At 44.2% G+C, this 22,307-nt stretch overlaps 1 protein-coding gene across 15 annotated transcripts in view; it reads right to left on the reverse strand.

Annotated features, from left to right (window-relative positions):
* birc6 (baculoviral IAP repeat containing 6) overlaps positions 1-22,307 on the reverse strand; it is a 154,405-nt gene that overhangs the window by 31,099 nt on the left and 100,999 nt on the right. For all 15 annotated transcript variants that reach the window (XM_079512381.1, XM_079512387.1, XM_079512390.1 and 12 more), the window contains 2 exons: positions 4,302-4,521; positions 1,363-1,508 (listed from right to left, as the gene is read on the reverse strand). In XM_079512381.1, the coding sequence (XP_079368507.1) occupies positions 1,363-1,508; positions 4,302-4,521 (366 nt within the window). The remainder of the gene's footprint in view (positions 1-1,362; positions 1,509-4,301; positions 4,522-22,307) is intronic.

Genomic DNA, 22,307 nt, shown 5'->3' on the forward strand with positions numbered 1-22,307 from the left:
AAACCACACACACACCCACACCCACACCCACACCCACACCCACACACACACACACACACTCACGGCGCAATAGTGAACTGTAGTAGTCTATAGATAAATATGAGTGGGATGTTTAATAGTCTGATCAATAAATCAAGTATTAGTATAATACAGAGACTATCAAACCATCTCTCTTAAAAGCCCTCCTAGTTATTTCACTGAGCAGTCATCCTAAAGTTAACATGGAGGCAGTCCCAATCGTTTCGGGTGAATAAGATGCAAAACAACCTGGTCCAAAATGACATCCACTTGGACACAGTCACACACATATATATATATATAAATACAAAATAATTATTATTATTTGTGTGTGTGTGTTGTGTGTGTGTGTGAATACGCGTGTCTTCAAACACTATTGCCAAGCCGAGTTGGATCTATAGTGAGTGTATGTACCATGGTTGGCCTGCCGTAGGCTGGTGGTAGCAGCGTAGACTATCTATAGTGTGTGTATGTACCATGGTTGGCCTGCCGTAGGCTGGTGGTAGCAGCGTAGACTATCTATAGTGTGTGTATGTACCATGGTTGGCCTGCCGTAGGCTGGTGGTAGCAGCGTAGACTATCTATAGTGTGTGTATGTACCATGGTTGGCCTGCCGTAGGCTGGTGGTAGCAGCGTAGACTATCTATAGTGAGTGTATGTACCATGGTTGGCCTGCCGTAGGCTGGTGGTAGCAGCGTAGACTATCTATAGTGAGTGTATGTACCATGGTTGGCCTGCCGTAGGCTGGTGGTAGCAGCGTAGACTATCTATAGTGTGTGTATGTACCATGGTTGGCCTGCCGTAGGCTGGTGGTAGCAGCGTAGACTATCTATAGTGAGTGTATGTACCATGGTTGGCCTGCCGTAGGCTGGTGGTAGCAGCGTAGACTATCTACAGTGTGTGTATGTACCATGGTTGGCCTGCCGTAGGCTGGTGGTAGCAGCGTAGACTATCTATAGTGAGTGTATGTACCATGGTTGGCCTGCCGTAGGCTGGTGGTAGCAGCGTAGACTATCTATAGTGTGTGTATGTACCATGGTTAGCCTGCCGTAGGCTGGTGGTAGCAGCGTAGACTATCTATAGTGTGTGTATGTACCATGGTTGGCCTGCCGTAGGCTGGTGGTAGCAGCGTAGACTATCTATAGTGTGTGTATGTACCATGGTTGGCCTGCCGTAGGCTGGTGGTAGCAGCGTAGACTATCTATAGTGTGTGTATGTACCATGGTTGGCCTGCCGTAGGCTGGTGGTAGCAGCGTAGACTATCTATAGTGAGTGTATGTACCATGGTTGGCCTGCCGTAGGCTGGTGGTAGCAGCGTAGACTATCTATAGTGTGTGTATGTACCGTGGTTGGCCTGCCGTAGGCTGGTGGTAGCAGCGTAGACTATCTCGGCTGTTCTCTGGATGTCCGGCACCAGCAGGGTCAAGCCCTCAGGCTCTGCGTCCGTACTATCCGTCTTCACCACGCCTTTGCTCTTGTCCTTCTTTGACCTGGAGGAACAAAGAAATAAAACTTAAAAGGGACACTTCACCCTGCAAAAAAATATATGTTAATGACGTTTAGAAGATTTGGAACACTTTCCTAGGGGTCTTTGTGTGTAATAGGTGGTTTAAGATATTTTAGATCTTAGCAGTGAGCCCAGTGTCTCTGATGTAATGGACACTGGGCTCACTTACTTCCTGGACTACATCAAGGAAGATTACAGAAGGAAGTGTCATGGTAACGTGACTGCTGCGCCATGACACTTTCATGGGAGCCAAATCTCACACCGGAAGTTACATGAATACAAAGCAGTGAATGGAGCAAGCTGGACCAGCGTCCAGCTCATAAACATTATTTATGAACCATTGAGACCTGTGTCATATAATCGGTTCAGGAACATAAAAGAAGACATATCACAGTTTGTTTTTTAATCACTTGCTTTTCGATGTCATTAAAATATATGTTGTGCAAAAAGGGTGAAGTGTCCCTTTAAGCCCTATGTTTTAATGGTTTTGAAAAACTAGGGGTGCACAATTATGAAGTTATGACCGATATCCGATCTGATTATTGTCAGGGTCATATCTGCCGATACCGATTCTGCCTATGATGCCTGGATGGTTTGGATCATACCTTATTGACAAACTCACGCTTTTGAAATAACCATAGCACATTCCTCCACGTACACAGGCTTGCACACATACGTGCATTTTTCATGATGTTTTATGATGGAGCGGGCCAGGAGAGGGAGCCTTCAAGGCATGATGAGAAAAAAAAGAGAAATCTACCTCCACTTTCTGATGGAAAGACTAGCGCCTTCCACTGGTGAGGTATTATGAATTATTTAATCAACCTCTATTCAGCCTTAAAGAAAAAAAACTACTTTTATTTATACCTCCACCTCCCATTCTGAGTTCATTGCTTTCAGCTAACAATGTTGTAAAATGCTAGAAGGAGTTCCAATGGATTCTGTGGGCACATTGAGGAGGTTGGTGGGTCAGAGACAAGGTGACATTCTGCCTGACCCTTTAAGATGCTGGATGTCAGCCAGCCAAGCTTCCCTTCATCCCCAGAAAACGTTGCTCCAGTCGAAGATGATGTCAGTGAAGGTCTTCTGCCCCCCCTCCTCCTTTCTTCACCCCTCCCAGAAACTAGATTGGTTGTAATTCCCTGTTCTTGCCAAGACAGACACACTGAGGCTAGTCGGGCTAAGCCCACACAGAGAGGAACTGCTGAATAAAAACTTGGAGAAGTGGAGATCAGTCTCTGAGACTGACCATTTGCCCTCGGACTCTTCTTTCATTAAGGCCCCTGTCTACTGGGGGGTGAGTGTGTGTGTGTGCGCGCCTCTAATCTAATAGCAGTGGATACATCATATATATAGTACACACACTATGGGGCCGGGGGGGGGGGGGGGGGGGGTCAGTGGGTTTCATCCACTGGGGAGCATTTTGGTACACATGAAATGCCAAGGAAATCCAGCCAGTAGTTTTCAAGATGTGTTGTTAGGGATCAAAGTGATGAAGGTGTGGAACGACCGCTGCCAGCAGGGCTAAAAATACCCACTTAATGTCTTGGGGGCAGAAAAGTCATTCTAAGCTCCTTAACACTGGGAGGTATGGGCAGTAATGTAAGTAAATGCATGCACTGTACGTACAGTATGTTGCCAGGAAGTGAACAAGAACTCCTGCATCAGGAGACATGTCTCCACGTCAGGCCGTGTTTAGATCACATCTCTCGTTTTAAATATTGACTCCTCGGGATGGGAACTCATGCAGTATTGATGGTTTCTGGTGTATGTGTGCATAGGAGGTGAGTGAGATAGTGAAAGATGTAAGTGCAGCGCAGCAAGCCCGTGCAGAACAGAGACCCAAGGTTTGGAGTATCCAGTCCTACACTCCACACATAAGTGCCTCAGGTTTGCTGTGGCTCCTCCGAGCACACAGCGATAGCTTTGGGGTAGTAGTGATGGATGGGAAGAGAGGGGTTAAGTTAATACTGCTTCTGCGGGATGCTCAGGAGGACACATAGTTTCCTCCACTCTTTAGGGTATGAATAATGAAAATTCTCAGTCCGAGCTCTGTGACACCCTAAAAAGGTCCGCTGGGGTCTTATTATGTTACCTCAATCAATGGTATGGCGAGATGGGTTTTGACCCAGGATGGACCACATGCTGGGAAGAGGGGGACGACTAGAATGGTACAGATGGGAGGAACACGGCCCATCCCTCCAATGCAACTCTCACACTATTCTCATCCACTGGTCCATCCATCTGTACATGCATGCGTTTCTTTTTGATAAATCTTTATTCTTGTGCAAAAGTTTCGTCACTTGGTCAAGTTGTTTATCACAGAGAGGCAGGGCATCGAACTTGGATCTAAACTACATATCAGCATCATATGCAGACATATTTTTTCATTGTTCCCAATAGCCTATATCCACCCGTTCCCTTCAAAGCTAGGCAACTCCTAGCTCTTGTCCAGAGCGCTGGCGAGTTCTCGCTAAAGGAAACAGTTTTACTACTCATCAAAACAAAGGCTGTTTTGTGTTGAAAGACTATTCTCCACAGTGGGAAACGTCGCAGGACCCCACCTTCTCTGTATAATACACTTTGTGGGCAGAAAATTAAATATGTCTGCCAGACATTTCTACAGCTGGAGACCTCTCACGGTAGTGGAATTTTCAGTCCATGGGAATAGCACTGCTCCTAACAGCGTTAGAGAGAACTTGCTAAATCTCTGGACCAGAGCTAGGCGACTCCAACCAAACCAAAGAAAAAACCTGCTCCATTTCATGCCCAGTACCTGAGGCGGTTGGTGTACGTGTCCACGCAGGTCTTCATCTTGGCCAGCAGCATGCCCACGGATGTCTGTCCCTCAGAGCGCTCCTCATCCTCCTCTTCCTCATCTTCGTCGTCCCCGGACAGGGGCAGGAGCAAAGGCACCAGGGCCGTGCAGGTAGAGATGGCCCGCAGCAACTCCAGCAGTGCCCGATACAGGGGCACGTGGCGCGCCATGTCCAGCACTACAGAGGAGGGGGAGAGAGGAAGAGAAGAGAGAGAGAGAGAAAAGACTCAGCTAGGGGAGGAGCAAGAGGAACAAAATACAAGAATGGGCAGGGCCTTTGTCCTTGTCCAAATAGATCATCTGCATCCATCTGGAAATCTGACAATACAAAAAGCTGATATATCCGAGTTGCTGACAGGGCTCAAAATATGTCAACTGAGCACATAAAAAACCCAACTAAAGACCTAAGTACATATACATGAGCCTAGATATACTGTTAGCCATATTGTGTGCGTGTTTGGGTGTAGGTGGGTGCGCAGTGCACACTATGTCCTATCAATGCTAAGTAAAGTCTGCGGGAGCAGGGAATAACTATAGAATGCAGAAACAGAAACCAAATGGACTTATGGGTGGCAGATTTTAAGCTGTACTAAACATCTAGAACAAAAATAACCACAATAGGTTTAGGCCCAAACAGATTTAGTTTTAAATCTGAATTAGTTTGCCTCAGAAAACTGCAACAAGCTGAAAGCTTCAATATCTGAGAACATGAAAGAACATTAGCAGAGCACTCACTTTGTGACCTCATGCAACCCTGTGTGCGTCTGAAACTTTTCAAACTTTCTTGGAGGGTGGGATGTCGAGATTGGAGGTGGGGGGGGAACGGGGGAGGCTCGGAGCACACAACAAGAAAACATCTGTGCTAAGTGATCAGGGGAGCAGTGAGAAGGGTAACTCCAGATTGCAGAGAGATTGCACTCAGCGAGGAGAGATAAGAGAGGGATCGTTGTGCAGACTAGAGATGGATAGTAGTCAGCACTACCAAGCTGGTGAAAGGGGATATTAAACATTATTAGATTTCCAGGAATGGACTAAATGACAAACGACACGCTAGGATAAGGAGCAGCCCCTGAGGCGATCAAAGCGACTCCACCACGAACTCAATTTAGACTCCTCACAAACAAAGCGGGGTGGGTGGCCCATGTTTCGCCACACTTCACGTATCGCCCCACTAGCCCCCCTCCCCTCCTCCAAGTGGCCTGTGGTTTGCTGCCTAGAAAAATGAAGCTGGGATGAGGTAGTCAGGAGGGCACAGAGGGAAGCAAATCTAAAGTAAAGCCTTGGAGGGCTTTGGCAGCAAGTCCCAATTTCTCCAAATACAAGGCCGAATCGAATAAAAAAATGTTGGGGGTGTCATTTTCAAGAAAGTAGGACGATCCAGGCAGCATGATAGATTGGAAAATTCAGCCAGGCTAAGCTATGGAAAAGTGTGTGCGAGAGAGAGAGAGAGAGAGAGAGAGAGAATTAGGAGATTGTCCAGGAGCACAGAGAGAATACAAATGAGAAACAGAGCAGAAGGAGAACTAGTGGTAAGAAACTTGGACCATATTTATTCATGTGTATCTAGAGGTGTTGGGATTTAACCCATTCAGACCTGTTGTAACCTGTGCATGTTTATACCTTTGAAAAGGTAGTGAAAGTGATTTTGTTTATTTTTTAAAATAAATTTAATCATTGCTATATACTATAGTGCAGGTGTTCCCAAACCTTTTTGGCCCAGGTACCCCTTGGGGGGAAGATTTGTTTCCAGGTACCCCCTCATCCTCGCAAAACACCGATAAGCATATTTGCAAACTTACATTTGGAAACTGCGAACAAGAAGTCACTGGAGCAGCTCAGACGATTTAGGCCCTTATTTTATTTGTAACAGGGTGCAGGTAAAAAGCGACAACGTGTCGATGTGTCAATTACATCTTCGTCAGGTCATGATGACCTGACGAAAATAAACTAAGGGCCTAAATCGTCTGAGCTGCTCCAGTGCCTTCTTGTTCGCAATCGCATATATATGTCCTGCTCCTGAGATGCACCAGACTGGCCTCCTATAGGCTAGAGGCGCGGCTGGAACTCCCTTCTACTTACATTTGGAACTATTTGTATTAAAACTGTTCAATCAAGGTCACAACACATTTTCACAACATTTATTTAAGATGCTATCTTAGAATAGATGTAGACCTATTTGACAGTGCAGAAACATAATTGCCTTCCTTGATGCATCAATTAATCATCAACGACCATCAGCTGGACACAGTCACAGAGCCTCAGCCTCTGCAGCACTCTAACTCAGGGGTTCTCAACGTTTTTGGCCGGGGACCCCCGGAAATGCTTTGGCCATGTCTCGCAACCCCCGCCCCCCTCCCCACCACCAATACAAACTGACTTAAAAAATAACCAGAAAATATATCATAAATGAATACTGAAACCAGATATAATCATTATGGAAAGTTTATGCATGCACCATGTACTATGTAAACTCTTCATTTCCATTCAGTTAAAAAAAATGTTTTTTTTTAATTTGGGGACCCCCCAAAATAATTTAGCGACCTCCCCGAGGGGTCGCGACCCACGGGTTGAGAACCCCTGCTCTAACTGAAAGTGACTGCATGGAGTCCGTTTCATTTCTATCCAAAGGCCCTTGAATGAAAAAACAAACAAACGCAAACAAAAAACCCCATAAAAAACTAAAAAAAAAAATATATTTTGCGGACCCCCTGGCTATGCGTCGTGGACCCCTGGGAACCACTGCTATAGTGTTTGTTCAGTATCAGCTGTCTGCCCAATTTAGTAAAAATCTCACTCGTGAGCGCTTCTCACTTCACACATGTGATTTGTGTAACAAACACTCTAAAGCAATAAGAACAGCTTTAATGTTTTATTTTAACGAAAATATATCACACTTACAACACCTTTAAGACCGGGAGTACTTCTACAGCGATCTACCTTTAATGGTAGACGATATGTTAAACAGGTATAACATAACCGGGTGGGGGATGCATTTGTAAGCCATGAATGTTGCAGCCTCATCAACACAGATGAAAGCCTAAGGCTACAATCAAATTGAATAAATAATACAAAATGTACAAATTCTTCAATTGTCAAGTGTCAACATCTAATATTTACATAACAAAAACGATGTGTCAACATTGTGTTCGTGAGTGTGTGCACGGCACGCCCATAGCTAGCAGTTAGAATACGGATGGTATTAGGCGTAAGAACGGGCGCACAAAGTGGAATCAAATTTGTATTTAATCTTGGGAACGGTTTCATCCATTTTACATTTTCAGGAGCAAACAGAGCAGGGAAGATGTTTGAGCAAGTGCAGTGACACCAGGCAGGGTTATTTGCACATGCTTTGCGCATTAAATCAGAAAATTAACTGGAAATAAATGTCCACGTGGGAGCACAGTGGGAGAAAGAGTTCAACATAGGAGACTCCCGCTACTCCCGAGTGTTATGGCAGGTACAGGTCAGTCAAGCCAGACTTTGACAGACCGAATATTTACCATAATAAGCTATATCATTTCCTGAGAATGTCTGCCCAGTGTGTGCACGCGTCTCTCTAGATGTGAGTGCACCCATGTGTGCTTTCCTATGAGCACCAGCCTCAAAATGGATAGTACAGCCCTTGTCTGTGACTCCCGGACTATTTTACATTTATATTGAAATTCCAAGCTAACGTCCGCTTCCCAGCATCCCAACAACATTGACCTCTTTGGAGCTTCAATCTGCTCTCCAATCCTTTACTTGGATAGTGCCTGGCACGGAATCCCAATCCTTCCACTACCAAATACATCTATGTAATTACCATGGGGGTCTGCTGTAAAAGCCATGATTGATGTGAGCTGTGTCACTGACCGCTAATGTGTGCAATGGTAGTGTGTGTGTGTGTGTGTGTGTGTGTGCGTGTGTGTGTGTGCGTGTGTGTGCGTGTGTGTGTGTGTGTGTGTGTGTGTTTAAGAGTTCCTCGTCCATCCGCGTCTCAATGTCAGATTTTGCCTTCCACCACATTATCCCTCAGACAGTCTACCCTGTCCACCTTCAACCACAGTCCCCTGTGCCACCATTTCATTTAGAATCTTAGACAGTGTAAAAGACATAGGAGGAGACTCTATTGAAATGGAAAGAAGTGTTGATAGTAGATCTAAAAAGACCCCCGGCTTAACCCATTTTGGGTGGGAACCTCTTTTGGTGTTAGCATTATGTTATGCTTTAGCTATTGAAAAATAGCAGATCTACAAGCTCATAGCGCGCCACCGAGTGGCGCGCTACGAGCTTGTAGGTCTGCTATTTTTGAAAAATCGAAGAACGACTGACATAGAAACATAGCTTTTTCAGAAAACTGTCAGGATGTAGAAGACATTTTTAGAATCTGATCTCAGGTCAAAATGGGTTAATAAGAAAAAGAGAGATAAGACATCTTACAACAGGACGGTGCTGAATGTCATAGACAAGGGAAGGCCACTGGACTGTAGAACAACATTCATTCTACCATGAGCTACTGCGGCACAGCAGTTGTCTGGCATGAGAGCAACATTCTCTTCCTCATCCAAGAGAAAATAATGTGTAATGTCAAAAGAAAGGTCAAGAAACAAGCCGATGATGGCATCGCCAAATTGGTGCTGCATCTTCTCTTTTGAGTATACCGTCTGCAAATCTCACTTAGGACCCAAAGCAAGAACGGACAACTCAAAGAACAGCTGAGCGATCATCAACAAGTTAATGGGATATTTCACTTTCCAAAAAGCTTTTGGTCATTTCATCATCTACTCAGTCTTATGTGAACACCCCGGGCAGTTCCTAAGTTGCTTGATTCACTATTTAGATATTTGATATTCATTTTAATAATTTTAATAATAATTTTGGAAAAGAACCTCCTGCTGCCTAGCTCCTCCAGCTGCAGCTCCTCACAAAATCAAAAATAATTATTAAAAATAAATGAAAACGGTAAATGTAAAACCACGGCCCCCTCACATATTAGAACATTATCAGTCAACAGAAAATAGGTCTGGTGTTTTCGATGAATCTATCATGGTTAAAATAGAGTTTTAAATTATAATGGGTTTGTATAGGGAGGGCAGCTAAAATGAATATCAAATATCTAAATACTGACTGAAGCAACTTAAAAACTGTCTGGGGTGTTCACATAAGACTGAGTAGATGATGAAATGACCCAAACAAATGTTTGAAAGTGAAATATCCCTTTAATAACCTATGGTGAAGTGAATAGACGGTTGTACTTTCAGTCCTAAGACTAACAGTAGAACATGGTATGAGAGTCCAAAAAGCTGGGCAGCCATCGTAGAGATGACTAGGTCGTTGGTGCTGACCTACAGCCTTTATGGGGCATACTGGGGGGGGCGTATATACTGTAGGTGGGTACGGTGTAAAGCTGTGGTCTGATTAACAGTTAAAGCGGCCTCCAGACTCGAGCACGAGTGGTGATGATGACTCAGCCTCGCTGGTCTTAAAGGGTCTATGAAATAAAGGTGTTGGACTTTAATGCTCCCCCGTCCACCCACGTAGCCACGGCTTGCACAGAATCAATTGCATCACCGAAATAGAGTGGCAAGAAGTTGCATTCAGAATTGGGATGTTAATCATCCATGAACACTGTATATTGCCGCGGTCAGGCTGATAAGAGTGCCATTATTGTGCAAATAAGAGGCAAGGAGCATAGAACCCCTTCTGTATTCATGTTGTATGCAGTGTATATGGAACAGCTGGTCTGCTAAATTTTGACCCGACTCGAAAAGCATCAGTGATTAAAACACTAAAGAATAAAGAGTAATAAATTCCTTTTCCACTGGAATACGAGTACATTACTGCAAAACAATCCCATGTTAGATGTATCTATGGGCTACAGTACTGAATACTGTCGCGAGAGGCGTCTATGAGGAGGCAAGACTATGCATCTGGTGATAAAAATGTGTTTTGAACGACAAACAAATATCCATCTGCAGGCCGCAGATCCATCTCTATGCACACAACGTACTGAAACTAGTTACATTTATGCTAATTGTATAACACACACTTGAAACTGGACATGCATGCATGCATACATACATACATGCATATTTTCCTACTATCATTTCTTAGTCTATTTTACAACGGTTCCTATATTCATTAGCATTGGCAGGTCATTATAATGAACCTGCCATCCCACTCCGTTGCACAAAACAGAATCTAAATTGATTTAACTACTCCAACAGTGCATCCAGGTGGTGTGTAGGTAGAACAGTCGGCCACAACCACAGAGGCCTGAATTAATCTACCGGCAGCAGTGCCTCCAGCTTGGAACACCCGCTCCAATGAATAGGGGTTGAGGTTTGAGGAGTTTTCCGTTGCCACCGTTCCAAAAAGTGCTTTGGGAAAGTGTCAGGTCTCTGCTCTATACTGTATAGTGTAGTGTAGGCAAGTTGTTGTGATTTGAAACTATAATAAAATAAGTCTGAAACGTTGTCCATATTGTGCACGTGCACCCCCTACATGCACCACCCCAGGCTACGTTTTGTCCTGCACGAAACCCTGCCTTTGTTTGACAGCCCAATAACAGCCTTTACAGCACATTAGCTAGTGCAAAGTGTATTTGATTCATTGATTGGACCCATTAAATCATGGAAATAATCCATCTTGGAGAGTGATGACAAAATGTCCATCGCTTATTGCCTCCATGCTCTCTGCCTCCACAGCAACGTATTCCATAAACAATCCTCTGAATTGTCATTCCATCCTCCTGGAAGGGTGACAGACCATCAAATATATTCAGGATTCAATGTCAAAAGTCGCATCCTTTGGCAGCTAAAGAGAAAATCCATTATCGGACGGTCGGACCCAGATCATTCATTCCAGATCTTATTCTGATTTCACGGGTTTATATGCAGCATTTATCCGGCTTGTGTAATACTACATCATATGACATGCCCCCTTTCCATCTCCCTCACAGACACAGACAGGCACACATACACCAGGGCTTCCGCTTTGCCCGGTAGGGTTGGTTCAAGTTTAATGGACCTTCAACATAGTCTGCTAAAACACTTCTGACAAGTACGAGTAGATGGAACACCCCCATTCATTCAGTAATTTTCTTTGGAGCTACTGTAAACAGTACCGCAAGGCTAAAAACCTTTATAGAGGCAAGGCTTTATAGAGGCAAGGCTAAAAACCTTTATAGACTGGATGCCATCAAGGCTATGGAAGTGTTTAGCCTCGTTTGCTAATGGTGGGCTTTTTTCACATTACGAAAACATTATGAAAACAGGAATGCCGCCCAACATCCCTGCTGATGAATCTGTAAAGTCTGATTTAGACTTTGAAGTACGATGGTGTTGGTGTCGCACGCTGACAATAGCCGGCTGTAATGCATTGTGAGCTTGCAGATCTGCTATTTTCGGCCAATGACACTGTCGTACGAATAAGCACAAATTAAGCATTGTCCAGCTTCATTAGGCTTCATGGATTATAGGAATATTGTCTGGATTTTGAGGATTATTTGGCCATCTGTCAAAGGTTTAGAAAATTTAATCTCTTATTAAATTAACTTTCAAAATATTGCGAATTATTTTGGCACAAGCCACTTTAACCCATTTTAGCCGGGAACCCCTTTTGGTGTTAGCATTATGTTATGGTTTAGCTATTGAAAAATAGCAGATCTACAAGCTCATAGCGTGCCACCGAGTGGCGCGCTACGAGCTTGTAGGTCTGCTATTTTTGAAAGATAGAACGACTGACATAGAAACATAGCTTTTTCAGAAAACTGTCAGGATGTAGAAGACATTTTTAGAATCTGATCTCAGGTCAAAATGGGTTAAATATTCACATAATCCAGTGTAATACCATGTAATTAATCTCTCCATACAATAGCATGACTAAAGTCCATAGAACAGCATCTAAGAGAGCGGCTGAGAGGTCTGTGATACCAAGTAACCAGAACAATGTAATGTGGGTAAAGTGGATGAGAAAAGAATTGCAGTGCTGAGGGAAGCCTACGTGTATGTGTCGTGATTCCATGGCTGAGAAGATGTTCATTGAAACAACCAAAATCATCCAAAAATCACTCTGTGAAAGAAAATCACACTCTCACCGTCTCATACACTAAACAAAATGAAATTAAAATAAAATACAAACATTTGTCTTCCTTCGTTTACTTGCCATGTATAGATAATTACTGTAGGCCTATGTACTGTAAAAGGAATGAAATGTAAATACGCCCGTTGTGTGTACTTGAAAAATTAGATTTCTCTGGTACAAAGAGAAGCAGATGGGTCGCTTGGATGGCGCAGGGGTTTGAATCCACCATGATGCATACAGCGTTGTAAAGAGGCTATAAGAACACAACTGGCACGGGGAGGGAAGCCTGGGTGGGGAGGGAAGCCTGGGTGGGGAGGGTGATATTTGTTTCAGCAGATTTTGATTTAGTTTTGAATAGTTTCAAATGTTTTCAAAAACATTTTAAGAGCAATGTTTAGCTGTAAATGACATTGTGTGTCACTAGTGTGTGTGTATTAAATGGCTGTCATGTTGGAAACAGCAGTAAATCAAGCGGGGCGCAGCCGCGCAGCTGGTGCTCAGAGGGTTTGATTAGGCAGCGGTCTGTTATACAGCGGAGCGGTCATTATCGACACATAATTCACTGCTGAATGAAACGATTGACCAATCAGAATCAAGCATTCAACCAAGCCATGTAATAATCAATAATAATCATCATCACAACACCATTTAGTCTTAGACCTATTTAGTCATCTTAATGCAATGTTAATTTTGCCAGAAAATATTTAGTCTTATGCATAACACACCATTTAGTCTTAGTTAACAGGTTGAACGGGAGGAGTAGAATGGAGGAACTCTTCCACACACACACACACGCACACGCACACGCACACGCACACACACACAAAGCAGTTTATTTCTATTAAACCCATCCGTACAAAAGCTTTCCTTCCCTTTCAAGTCTATTTCCAAATTCCCTTTTTTCCTTTTTAGATTTGGCTTCACTTTGAATTGTTAATATATCTTCACTGACAGCCGTTCTTAACCCAATCCAAGCAAAGGAACGACAGGTTACGTTTTAAGCCCTATAACCCCCTGTGCCAGGACGTACTGTAATTTTGAGTCTTAATTTTTTTTTTTAGAAACGCTGGCCACTGGTCTGCGTTTCTATTGTAGTGTACTGGCATGGATCGTGTTAAGAGTCATCCGTTGGTGAATAAAATATATCCAAATGATGATTCAGAGAGATAGATATGAATTAACCGCTTATGGAAGAGACACAAACAGTGCAAATAATACGCAGAAACAGAAGGACCTGGGCTCTCTTGTGTGGGTCATGCCTGCCAGTCCTTCCCTTCCTTCTCCAGGGGTTGACAGTTTGAGTGACAGCTGTCCAGTGTCCACCCTGACACTTCTGCTGCTGCTGCTGCTGCTGTGCCCCAGCAGAGAACAGTGGAGGTAGGCACAAGCTACAACAGCACTTTATAGCATTTTATACATTGATTAACACATAAGTGGGGCAAACCAATTTAGTAATTTAGTGGACATTTTAAAACTTCTATATACGAAAATTAAATTAAATTCTATACGACGTGTTAAAACTGGACCAGTAAAGGGATTGGAGCAACCCTCTTTATAATGAATCCATGGTCTATTGCTCTGGTTATTAAGCGAGAACAAAATAGGCCGTCACCATCACAGTGTGTCATAGCAGTGGATAGTGATGCTTTAGTGTGCTGGGAGTCCAGGGTAGAGGTTGTGGTGCATCCAACACATGCTTCCATTCTCACGTCATCAACAAGAAGACGTGAAGTGATGAAAACACACTGCACATGCTCAATGAAGCTAAAAGCTAAAAGTGCCACCGTGCGCTGAACTGTCATCATGAGTGACCTCGCAGCTCAACATGTCAAGCATGGAAACCACTGAACTGCCACACATTCCTGCTGTGTATGGTGTGTAAGAATAGTGAGGAGACACTAGATCAGATTCAAAGGAACCAAAACACAGAACGGAAAACCGTGACATTCGACAGTTCACAGAATGTCTGCCATGCCGTGTTCTTGACCAAACTCCTTCCCAAACAGAAATGTAATCCAAGCATGTATACGCTTTCCTCCTAAAAGGGGCTGTTCTTCATTGACAGTAATGTTAATATATGTAAGGGATAATATCTGGCTAGGTGGTCATTGTCGGGAGATAATTCACCGACAGGGAGTTTAACCACCGAGGCAAATAGAATTCATTTTCGGGTCCTGCTTCGTCTATTTCTCGCTCAAATGTTTTCAAAAACATTTTTAAGAGCAATGTTTAGCTGTAAATTACATTGTGTGTCACTAGTGTGTGTGTGTTTACATGGCTGTCATGTTGGAAACGGCAGTAAATCAAGCGGGGCGCAGCCGCGCAGCTGGTGCTCAGAGGGTTTGATTAGGCAGCGGTCTGTTATACAGCGGAGCGGTCATTATTGACACATAATTCAATATAATTAAGCGATTGACCAATCAGAATCAAGCATTCAACCAAGCCAAGCCATGTAATAATCAATAATAATCATCATCACAACATCATCAACAACTAGATTGTTGTTGCATATCTAGGAAATTGCAAGTGGGGTTGCACTGACGCGATTAGCGAGGAATCCAATGGGAACTGAATTCCGTCTTACCATTTTATATTATATATTGTGATGTCATGTGAAGCATGACAACAGTGACAACAGTGTGTGTGAAGCATGACCAAAAGCTCGTCTTTTCTGTTGTGCTAAAGTTAACAGTTTTTCAGATAACTAAGGTCGTTTTTAGAATTGTCCTCAGGTCTAAATGGGTTAAACTCATACAGCCTATACATTTATTTACTGTATACTTATACATACAGTAGGCGCACACAACTAGTGCATGTGATTCTTGTTTGTGCGCATGCAGAAAATAGTACCGATAAACAACTTGGTAATGACTTGCATGCATGTCATGTAATGGGTGGGAGAATAGACCCTTTTCTTTCCGCCACACATCAGCTCCCACAGACAGCCGAGGGAGGTTACTACCGGCTTATGCTTCCACAGACAGCCGAGGGAGGTTACTACTGGCTTATGCAACCAGGGTTTGATTGTGGTAATGTCTGCAGCCAGAAGGGCATAATTCTCCCATGTTGGGAGAGGTAATAAAACCTTCAGATGGCGACGCGGCATGAGGCGGGTGATGGAAAAGAAAAACTTATTCACCTCTTGCTCCCAAAAGTCCCATTATTCTTCTGGCTATTTTTCTCCAGCATTATTCATGAGGCTACATTTATTAGTATGGTAATGGCTGCTTAATTCAATAAACCCTATATCAATTTATTTATGACTTAATTTATTCTTTAGGTTGAGGGAGATATAAATCGTAAACATGGGCTAAAAGCCAATTAGTTAGCTTGGCGGGTAAACATCATCAGGCAGGGTAGAGGACAGTTGGGCATATTCATATGAATCCAACTGCTTCCAAAACTTTTCAGACAATTGAAAAGGTAAACATCTAATTATCGATAGTGGCAATATGCATTTTTACCCTGTAAATAAAGCCACCTGGCATTTGGAATGAGGCTGGATGATTGGTGAATTTATTTTCATGAAAGTTCATGAAATCAAGTTTCATAAAAGTACCTCAATCTCTGGCAACAGCAATGCTACAGCGCAAACAGTAAAATTATAGATTCCTGTAAAAGCACCATTCTAATTAACCCCCAAAACCTGTTACCAATTCCCTGGCTCCTATTTTATCCCTCGTCCAATTTAGCACTACCCTGCCAGCAGGAAAACCTCTCATAATTAAAGCAGACGGATCCGGGACTGACGTTTGGTATTTTTCCTGGGAGAGAAAGACAAGAGGGTCATCTATGCTTCCACACATGGAAGAAATGTGGGATTTAAAAAGGGCAAGAGTTGAAAGGTGTCGACCCCATGCCATTAATTAGTACGGACAGTGCCACAAGAGGCCTTCTCTGAAGTAGAGGAAGTAAACACACAACTTGTTTTGAAGTGAGCTTGAGGCCATTTTGATCAAGGAGGAGGGCATTTAATTTTAACCCGTTTTGGGCGGGAAGCCCTTTTGGTGTTAGCATTATGTTATGCTTTAGCTATTGAAAAATAGCAGATCTACAAGCTCATAGCGCGCCACCGAGTGGCGCGCTACGAGCTTGTAGGTCTGCTATTTTTGAAAAATCGAAGAACGACTGACATAGAAACATAGCTTTTTCAGAAAACTGTCAGGATGTAGAAGACATTTTTAGAATCTGATCTCAGGTCAAAATGGGTTAAATCAAGAGAGGTGATAAAAAAAAGGGGGAGGTAATTTCAATGGGGGTAATTAATAAAATGTGGAACTCTCAGACCCAATTTATTTTGCCTTCTTCCCTAGTTTAAAGTCTGGACACCCCGTTCCTTTATATCCCTTTGAAAGTGTCCCTGGACTTCCACTGTTGTTCTCGTCAGGCTGGTCCAAGGGGAAGCAGGGCTGTGATGTGTCGGGTGACAGAAAGAAGAAATAAGTCCTAGTGTGTTCGGATGCCTCCGAGCTATCCCCACAAACAAACACACATCCGCAACTTTAGGTTGGAGGTATCACAAGGGGGAAGTTGGGGAAGGGAACTGGGAGGTTGAACAACAAGTAAAGAATGAAAGAGAAAGTGCAATGGAGAGTCACAGGAGAGCCAGAGTGAGAGAGGGGCATAATAACAACAGAAGGGAGAGCTGGGCAGTACCAAGAGGAAAAGGACAAGACACACTGCTGTCCAGAGAGAATGAGCTAATGGCCTGAAAGAGCACAATAGAGTTTGGACTATTATGGATTCTTTAAAATTCTTTCCACAACAACTAGAATATTGCAGCTGGAAACTTAACTTCACAAAAGTTGTAGCGGAATTCTAGATTGTGATGGTATGGTTAGTCTTCAGGCATGTTAAAAATGCTGCAATGGCAGCTAATTTCAATCGTACTGGACCTGAGAAAGGCTAACTAAACAACAGGTAACCAGCAGGACCACAAACCTACAACAGAACGTAACCGTCACTGATATTATGTCATCGAGCTTGGGTCATTAAAAAATCTCCACGGAGCTGTTGTTTGTTGTTATATTATGACTGAGCTACACCAGGGAATGTGCACGTAATTAATGCACAGTCCCTGAACGCACAAAACTCTCCTGGCTACACCAGATCTGTGGGCGTGTGCAGATCTGCGCCACTATCTCCATTAGGGAGACAATATACGTGCACGTCGGGGCATACGCACAGAGAAATAGAACCGATCCTATTTTTAGAGGACGCGTATCCGGGGCCAATGCTATTCGCATCTGGTGTAGCCGGTATCATTGACATGCATTGGATCTTTCCAAACACGCTGTACATGCGCAGTAATGACGCGTTCGGTGTAACTCGGCTGTTACACATTGAGCAAAGTTATTACAGAAGTTATTACAGACAAACGATAATAAAAGATTCCAGAACAGGAGGAAGTGATCGACATTATATGTCTGCAAAAATGTCCCTCTTTTTGTGTACACACAAAATATCTGCCTTTGCTTATTCTGAGCCAAAACTGTAATGATTTCTCAGTAGTTCATAATGTGACTCCAGGGACGATGCTCCATTTATAATAAGACTAGCTGAGATGTGTGGAAGCTTGCAAGTGTAGAATAAGCACAGTGACAATTGGCCTTAATTGGCTTACACTGTAATTTCCCTTGCATTATCATGATTGTCCTCTGTGTGTGGGTGTGTAGAAAGGTGCGAGGGTGTGCGGTCTGTGCACCGCTGATGATACAGATACAGTAGATAGATAGGTGTTGGGGTCTTGTTTAACCCATTTTGACCTGAGATCAGATTCTAAAAATGTCTTCTACATCCTGACAGTTTTCTGAAAAAGCTATGTTTCTGTGTCAGTCGTTCCTCGATTTTTCAAAAATAGCAGACCTACAAGCTTGTAGCGCGCCACTCGGTGGCGCGCTATGATCTTGTAGATCTGCTATTTTTCAATAGCTAAAGCATAACATAATGCTAACACCAAAAGGGGTTCCCGCCCAAAATGGGTTAAGTAATTATATCTTGTCTGACTGTGGAAGGATCAAAAACCTTACAATGAATAAATGAGTAAATTTATAATTATAAGCACAGAATCTTAACGTATAATGTTAAGATTCTTTCCCCCTACCCAATATTTGAGATCAGATTCATATACATTACCCTCCAATCTATCAGCTGGATGAATGGATTCATATTCCTAACAGAGACATTACAACACCCTTTTAGGGGCACTGATTGCAGTGTTTAAGGCTTAAAGGGACACTTCACCTCTTTTGCAACCAGTTCTTATTTTAATGATGTTTGGGAGACAAGAAACACTTTCCTGGGGTTTTGATGTGGGTAATGTGTGTTTTTTTAGTATTTCAAAGTGTCTATGATTTCATGGACACTGGGCTCACTTACTTCCTGGACTACATGTTGCCTCAGTAAGACAGCCCTCCCCCTATCCACAAGGAGAAGCAGTGCACCAAAGCATTATGGAAATTGTAGTCCAGGAAGGAAGTGAGCCCAGTGTCCATGACATCATGGACACTTTGAAATACTAAAATATCTAAAAACACATTACCCATATGAAAACCCATATGGGTGTTTCTTTTTTAAATGTTTTTTATTTTATATTTTTATGGAGGTACAGACAGTAGGCTGACATGAAATGGGGAGAGCGATGGAGGGAAGACATGCAGTAAAGGCCGTCGGGATCGGGAGTCGAACCCGCGGAACACTGCCAGACTGGATTACCAGCCAAGGTGCCTGGACCACTGAGCCATGGCCCAGGCCAGTAAAGTGTTTCTTGTCTCCCAAAGTGTCTACTTGTTGTCTACTTTGTGTCTCAGAGGAGGGCTGTGGGCAATTCAGAAACCCGCCTACCAGTGACATCGATGGGGAACCCAAGCCAATTGTTCTCGTGTTAATAAAAAATACTGTCCACAGCAATTGTACCATATCATCATGATAATTAGTGTGGATCAATATTATATGGAAATAAAGGTTGAAAATGGGTGAAGTTGTCCAGGTAACGACACATAATCTCCCTCAATGCTGTCATAGCAAACCTGTAGAGACAGGATAATGACATTAATGGGTATTCATAAAACCGTGCATGGACTTATTTGTTTACCAGAAGCGGTCAATAAAAATGAGTCCCCTAGACATAACCTGGTTAGCATCGAATCCCAACTCGAGGGGAGAACTGTAGAAGCGTTGCGTGGGCCAGTTGACACCATGGGGCATCTGTTCCGTTCCCAACGGTACAACACACGCACAGGCCTTCAACATGAGAAGGTACACGGAGTGGGCAGCTAATGCTCCGACTCCACGACACGCCCGGCCCATGCTACGGTCTTCCTCATCCCCCTTATGCTGCGTTCACAAAGGGAAGATGCAGAGATACCATTCATTTTCAATGGAAGCCAGCGACGTGAAGATACATCCGCCGTTTGTAGCTGTAACCTGTTGTAGGTTGAGCCAAGCGAAGTGCAAACTATTTCCAAGTACCACCTCATCCTCGCAACACCAATATGCATATACTTACAATCTTACATTTAAATGCCATTGGAACTATTTGAATTAAAAACTTTTCAAAGTAATTTCATAGTCAAAGAGAAAACACTACTACAGTCTACAGGGCTATTCAACAAAATTGTTCAGGGAGCCACATTGTCAGAAACCCAAGGGGCTGGGTGCCCCAGGCCGTGCTGTGAGCCACATTGTCAGAAACCCAAGGGGCTGGGTGCCCCGGGCCGTGCTGTGAGCTTGTACATCTACTATTTTTGAATACGGTAGCCAACTCTAAAATGATAGTTGCTTTCGTGGTTTTAATGGGTATGGTATGCTTTGGAGGTCAGCAGTAATGTCAAGCGTACCGTGAGTCACAAGTCAATGAGCTAAACATGACAAACCACTGGTATGGTTTGGACTGGTATTAGCCTATGCTGTTCCTCCGAGGACTTGATTGCCAGTGATGGAACAGTGACCTCGTAAATGTAGGTGAATCAACAGCCTACTAAGGTGCTATTCCCTTGGTGGACGGAAGGGCGGAGGGCAGCTGATCGTTGCAGCATCCCTGGTTTATTGACCTCCTGCGATTCGGCTGCAGCACTCCATTACACCTGGGGTCAAGATAACTACAACATTGAAACAATAAATAATTGATCTGCCTCCAGAGAGGAAAGCGATGGGAGAGCAGGGTAGGGGAGATGATGCCGAGCCTACCTATTCACATGCAATTCAATTCATTGATTTACATTGCCAAAGCAGAAAGCACAATACAACAATACAGCAACACAATCAAAACAAAATGTACATTTTAAAGTCAGAATCTTCAAAAGATCAATTTCTATGTACCAAGATCACTGGATGCAGGTATAGTGCAGGAATATACACAATGATTGTGTCTTTAGGGTGGTTGTGTTCCGTTTGATATCCTTCTCCTATCACACATGCACAGGGCCAGTGAGTCAGTCACTGAGGATGCTACGAACCCACCACCCCCTTCCACCATCGCTCATCTCCGAGCCACAGAGTCTCTGTTCCCTCCTCCAAAGCTCTTCGCAGGTCTGCAAGCATAGTGGTGCCTGACAAAGGGCTAGGCTGAGTGCCATGTGTTTTAATGTTGAGCTGTATGAGGGTCTATTATTTAGCATTTGCTAGTCTTCCGTCTATTCTCTCATTTGTGTCTCATATCTTCCCTTTTGGGGGTGGGGTGTGTGTGTGTGAGGGGGGGGGGGGGGGGGTCAGCAGCGATAACGCTTTCAACTGTGTCTGTGTGTGTACTGAACCAGCCCCCCACAGCAGCGGGAGGAGGAGGAGACGGCAGCGAGCGTGAGCACTGTCATTTCCCCCCCTCCCTTCCTCAGTCCCTTTCCCTCCCACTCTCCCTTCTCTCTCTCTCTCTCTCACATTCTAGCGCTCCTTCTGCCATCGCCACGGCCATCGGAATAACGGCCTCCCTCGTTCTCTAGATCGCGCCACTTGGTTATGCAATGCACAGTAGTTCTCCCACAGCAAATAGTTTGCGCTGGGAACCGCCGAGACAAGGCTGCCAGCGGTTGCGGGCTCGCGTGGACCGCGCGACGGACGCCTGGTGTTCGCTCTCTACATTTTCTTTGCGCTCCCTAGGATTTTACTGCTGCTTCTGTGGAATATCACCTGCCGGTGGGTCTGACTCGCGTCTCCTAGAGATCTGCACGTTCTTCCAGAGCACAACGGAGCCTTTTTTCTTTTGGTACAAGCTGCGAGCGCTCATCGGATCCCAGAGAGTTTAACCATGCGCGGCTGTAATCGGTGAGGTTCAGCGGCTGGTGACAGGCGTCACCGAGAGGCACTAATTGCACTGTTCACCAAGCAGAGGCAAACAAGGCAAAGGAGAGGAAAGTGCTAGAGAGACAGGGCAACTGGCGTGTGTGTGTGTGTGTATACATTTGATTATAGCTGATCTCTCGTTGAGCAAATAAGAGGGTCAAAGAGCCAGGAGGAGGGGAGGGGACGAAGAGTTTGTGGAAAGCAGAGAGAGAAAGAGAAAAAACAGAAAGTAGGGAGGGAGAATGGGGAGAGCAGTGGGGAGGGGGGGAGCAAATGGGGAGAGGGTTTCTCCTCACTCCTTGAATGGAGGCTGCTAGCACTTCAGCTAGAGTGAAGCAAAACTGGGGATAAGACAGCAGCGGAAAACAACACGACTCTTCTGAGGGGGGAGGGGGGGTGTCCGAAACCTGACAGGTGGCGCAAAGCACCGACGAAGAAGGGAATTCTGCTTAGATGATTTTTGCTGGAAAAGGTGTCTGCGTACGTCGTTGCTGAGCACAGAGGGGCAGTCGGGGGAGTCTCTTTCTTTCCATCGCTGTCATCCCTCGTTCGTAGGCAGCGAGACATCGGCAGCACGTTCAGCCCCCTTTCCCCCTTCCCCCCCCCTGGATGCAGCCAGAAAGC

The sequence above is a fragment of the Electrona antarctica genome (assembly GCF_951216825.1).
Source record: "Electrona antarctica genome assembly, chromosome: 10".
Classification (NCBI taxonomy): Eukaryota; Metazoa; Chordata; class Actinopteri; order Myctophiformes; family Myctophidae; genus Electrona; species Electrona antarctica.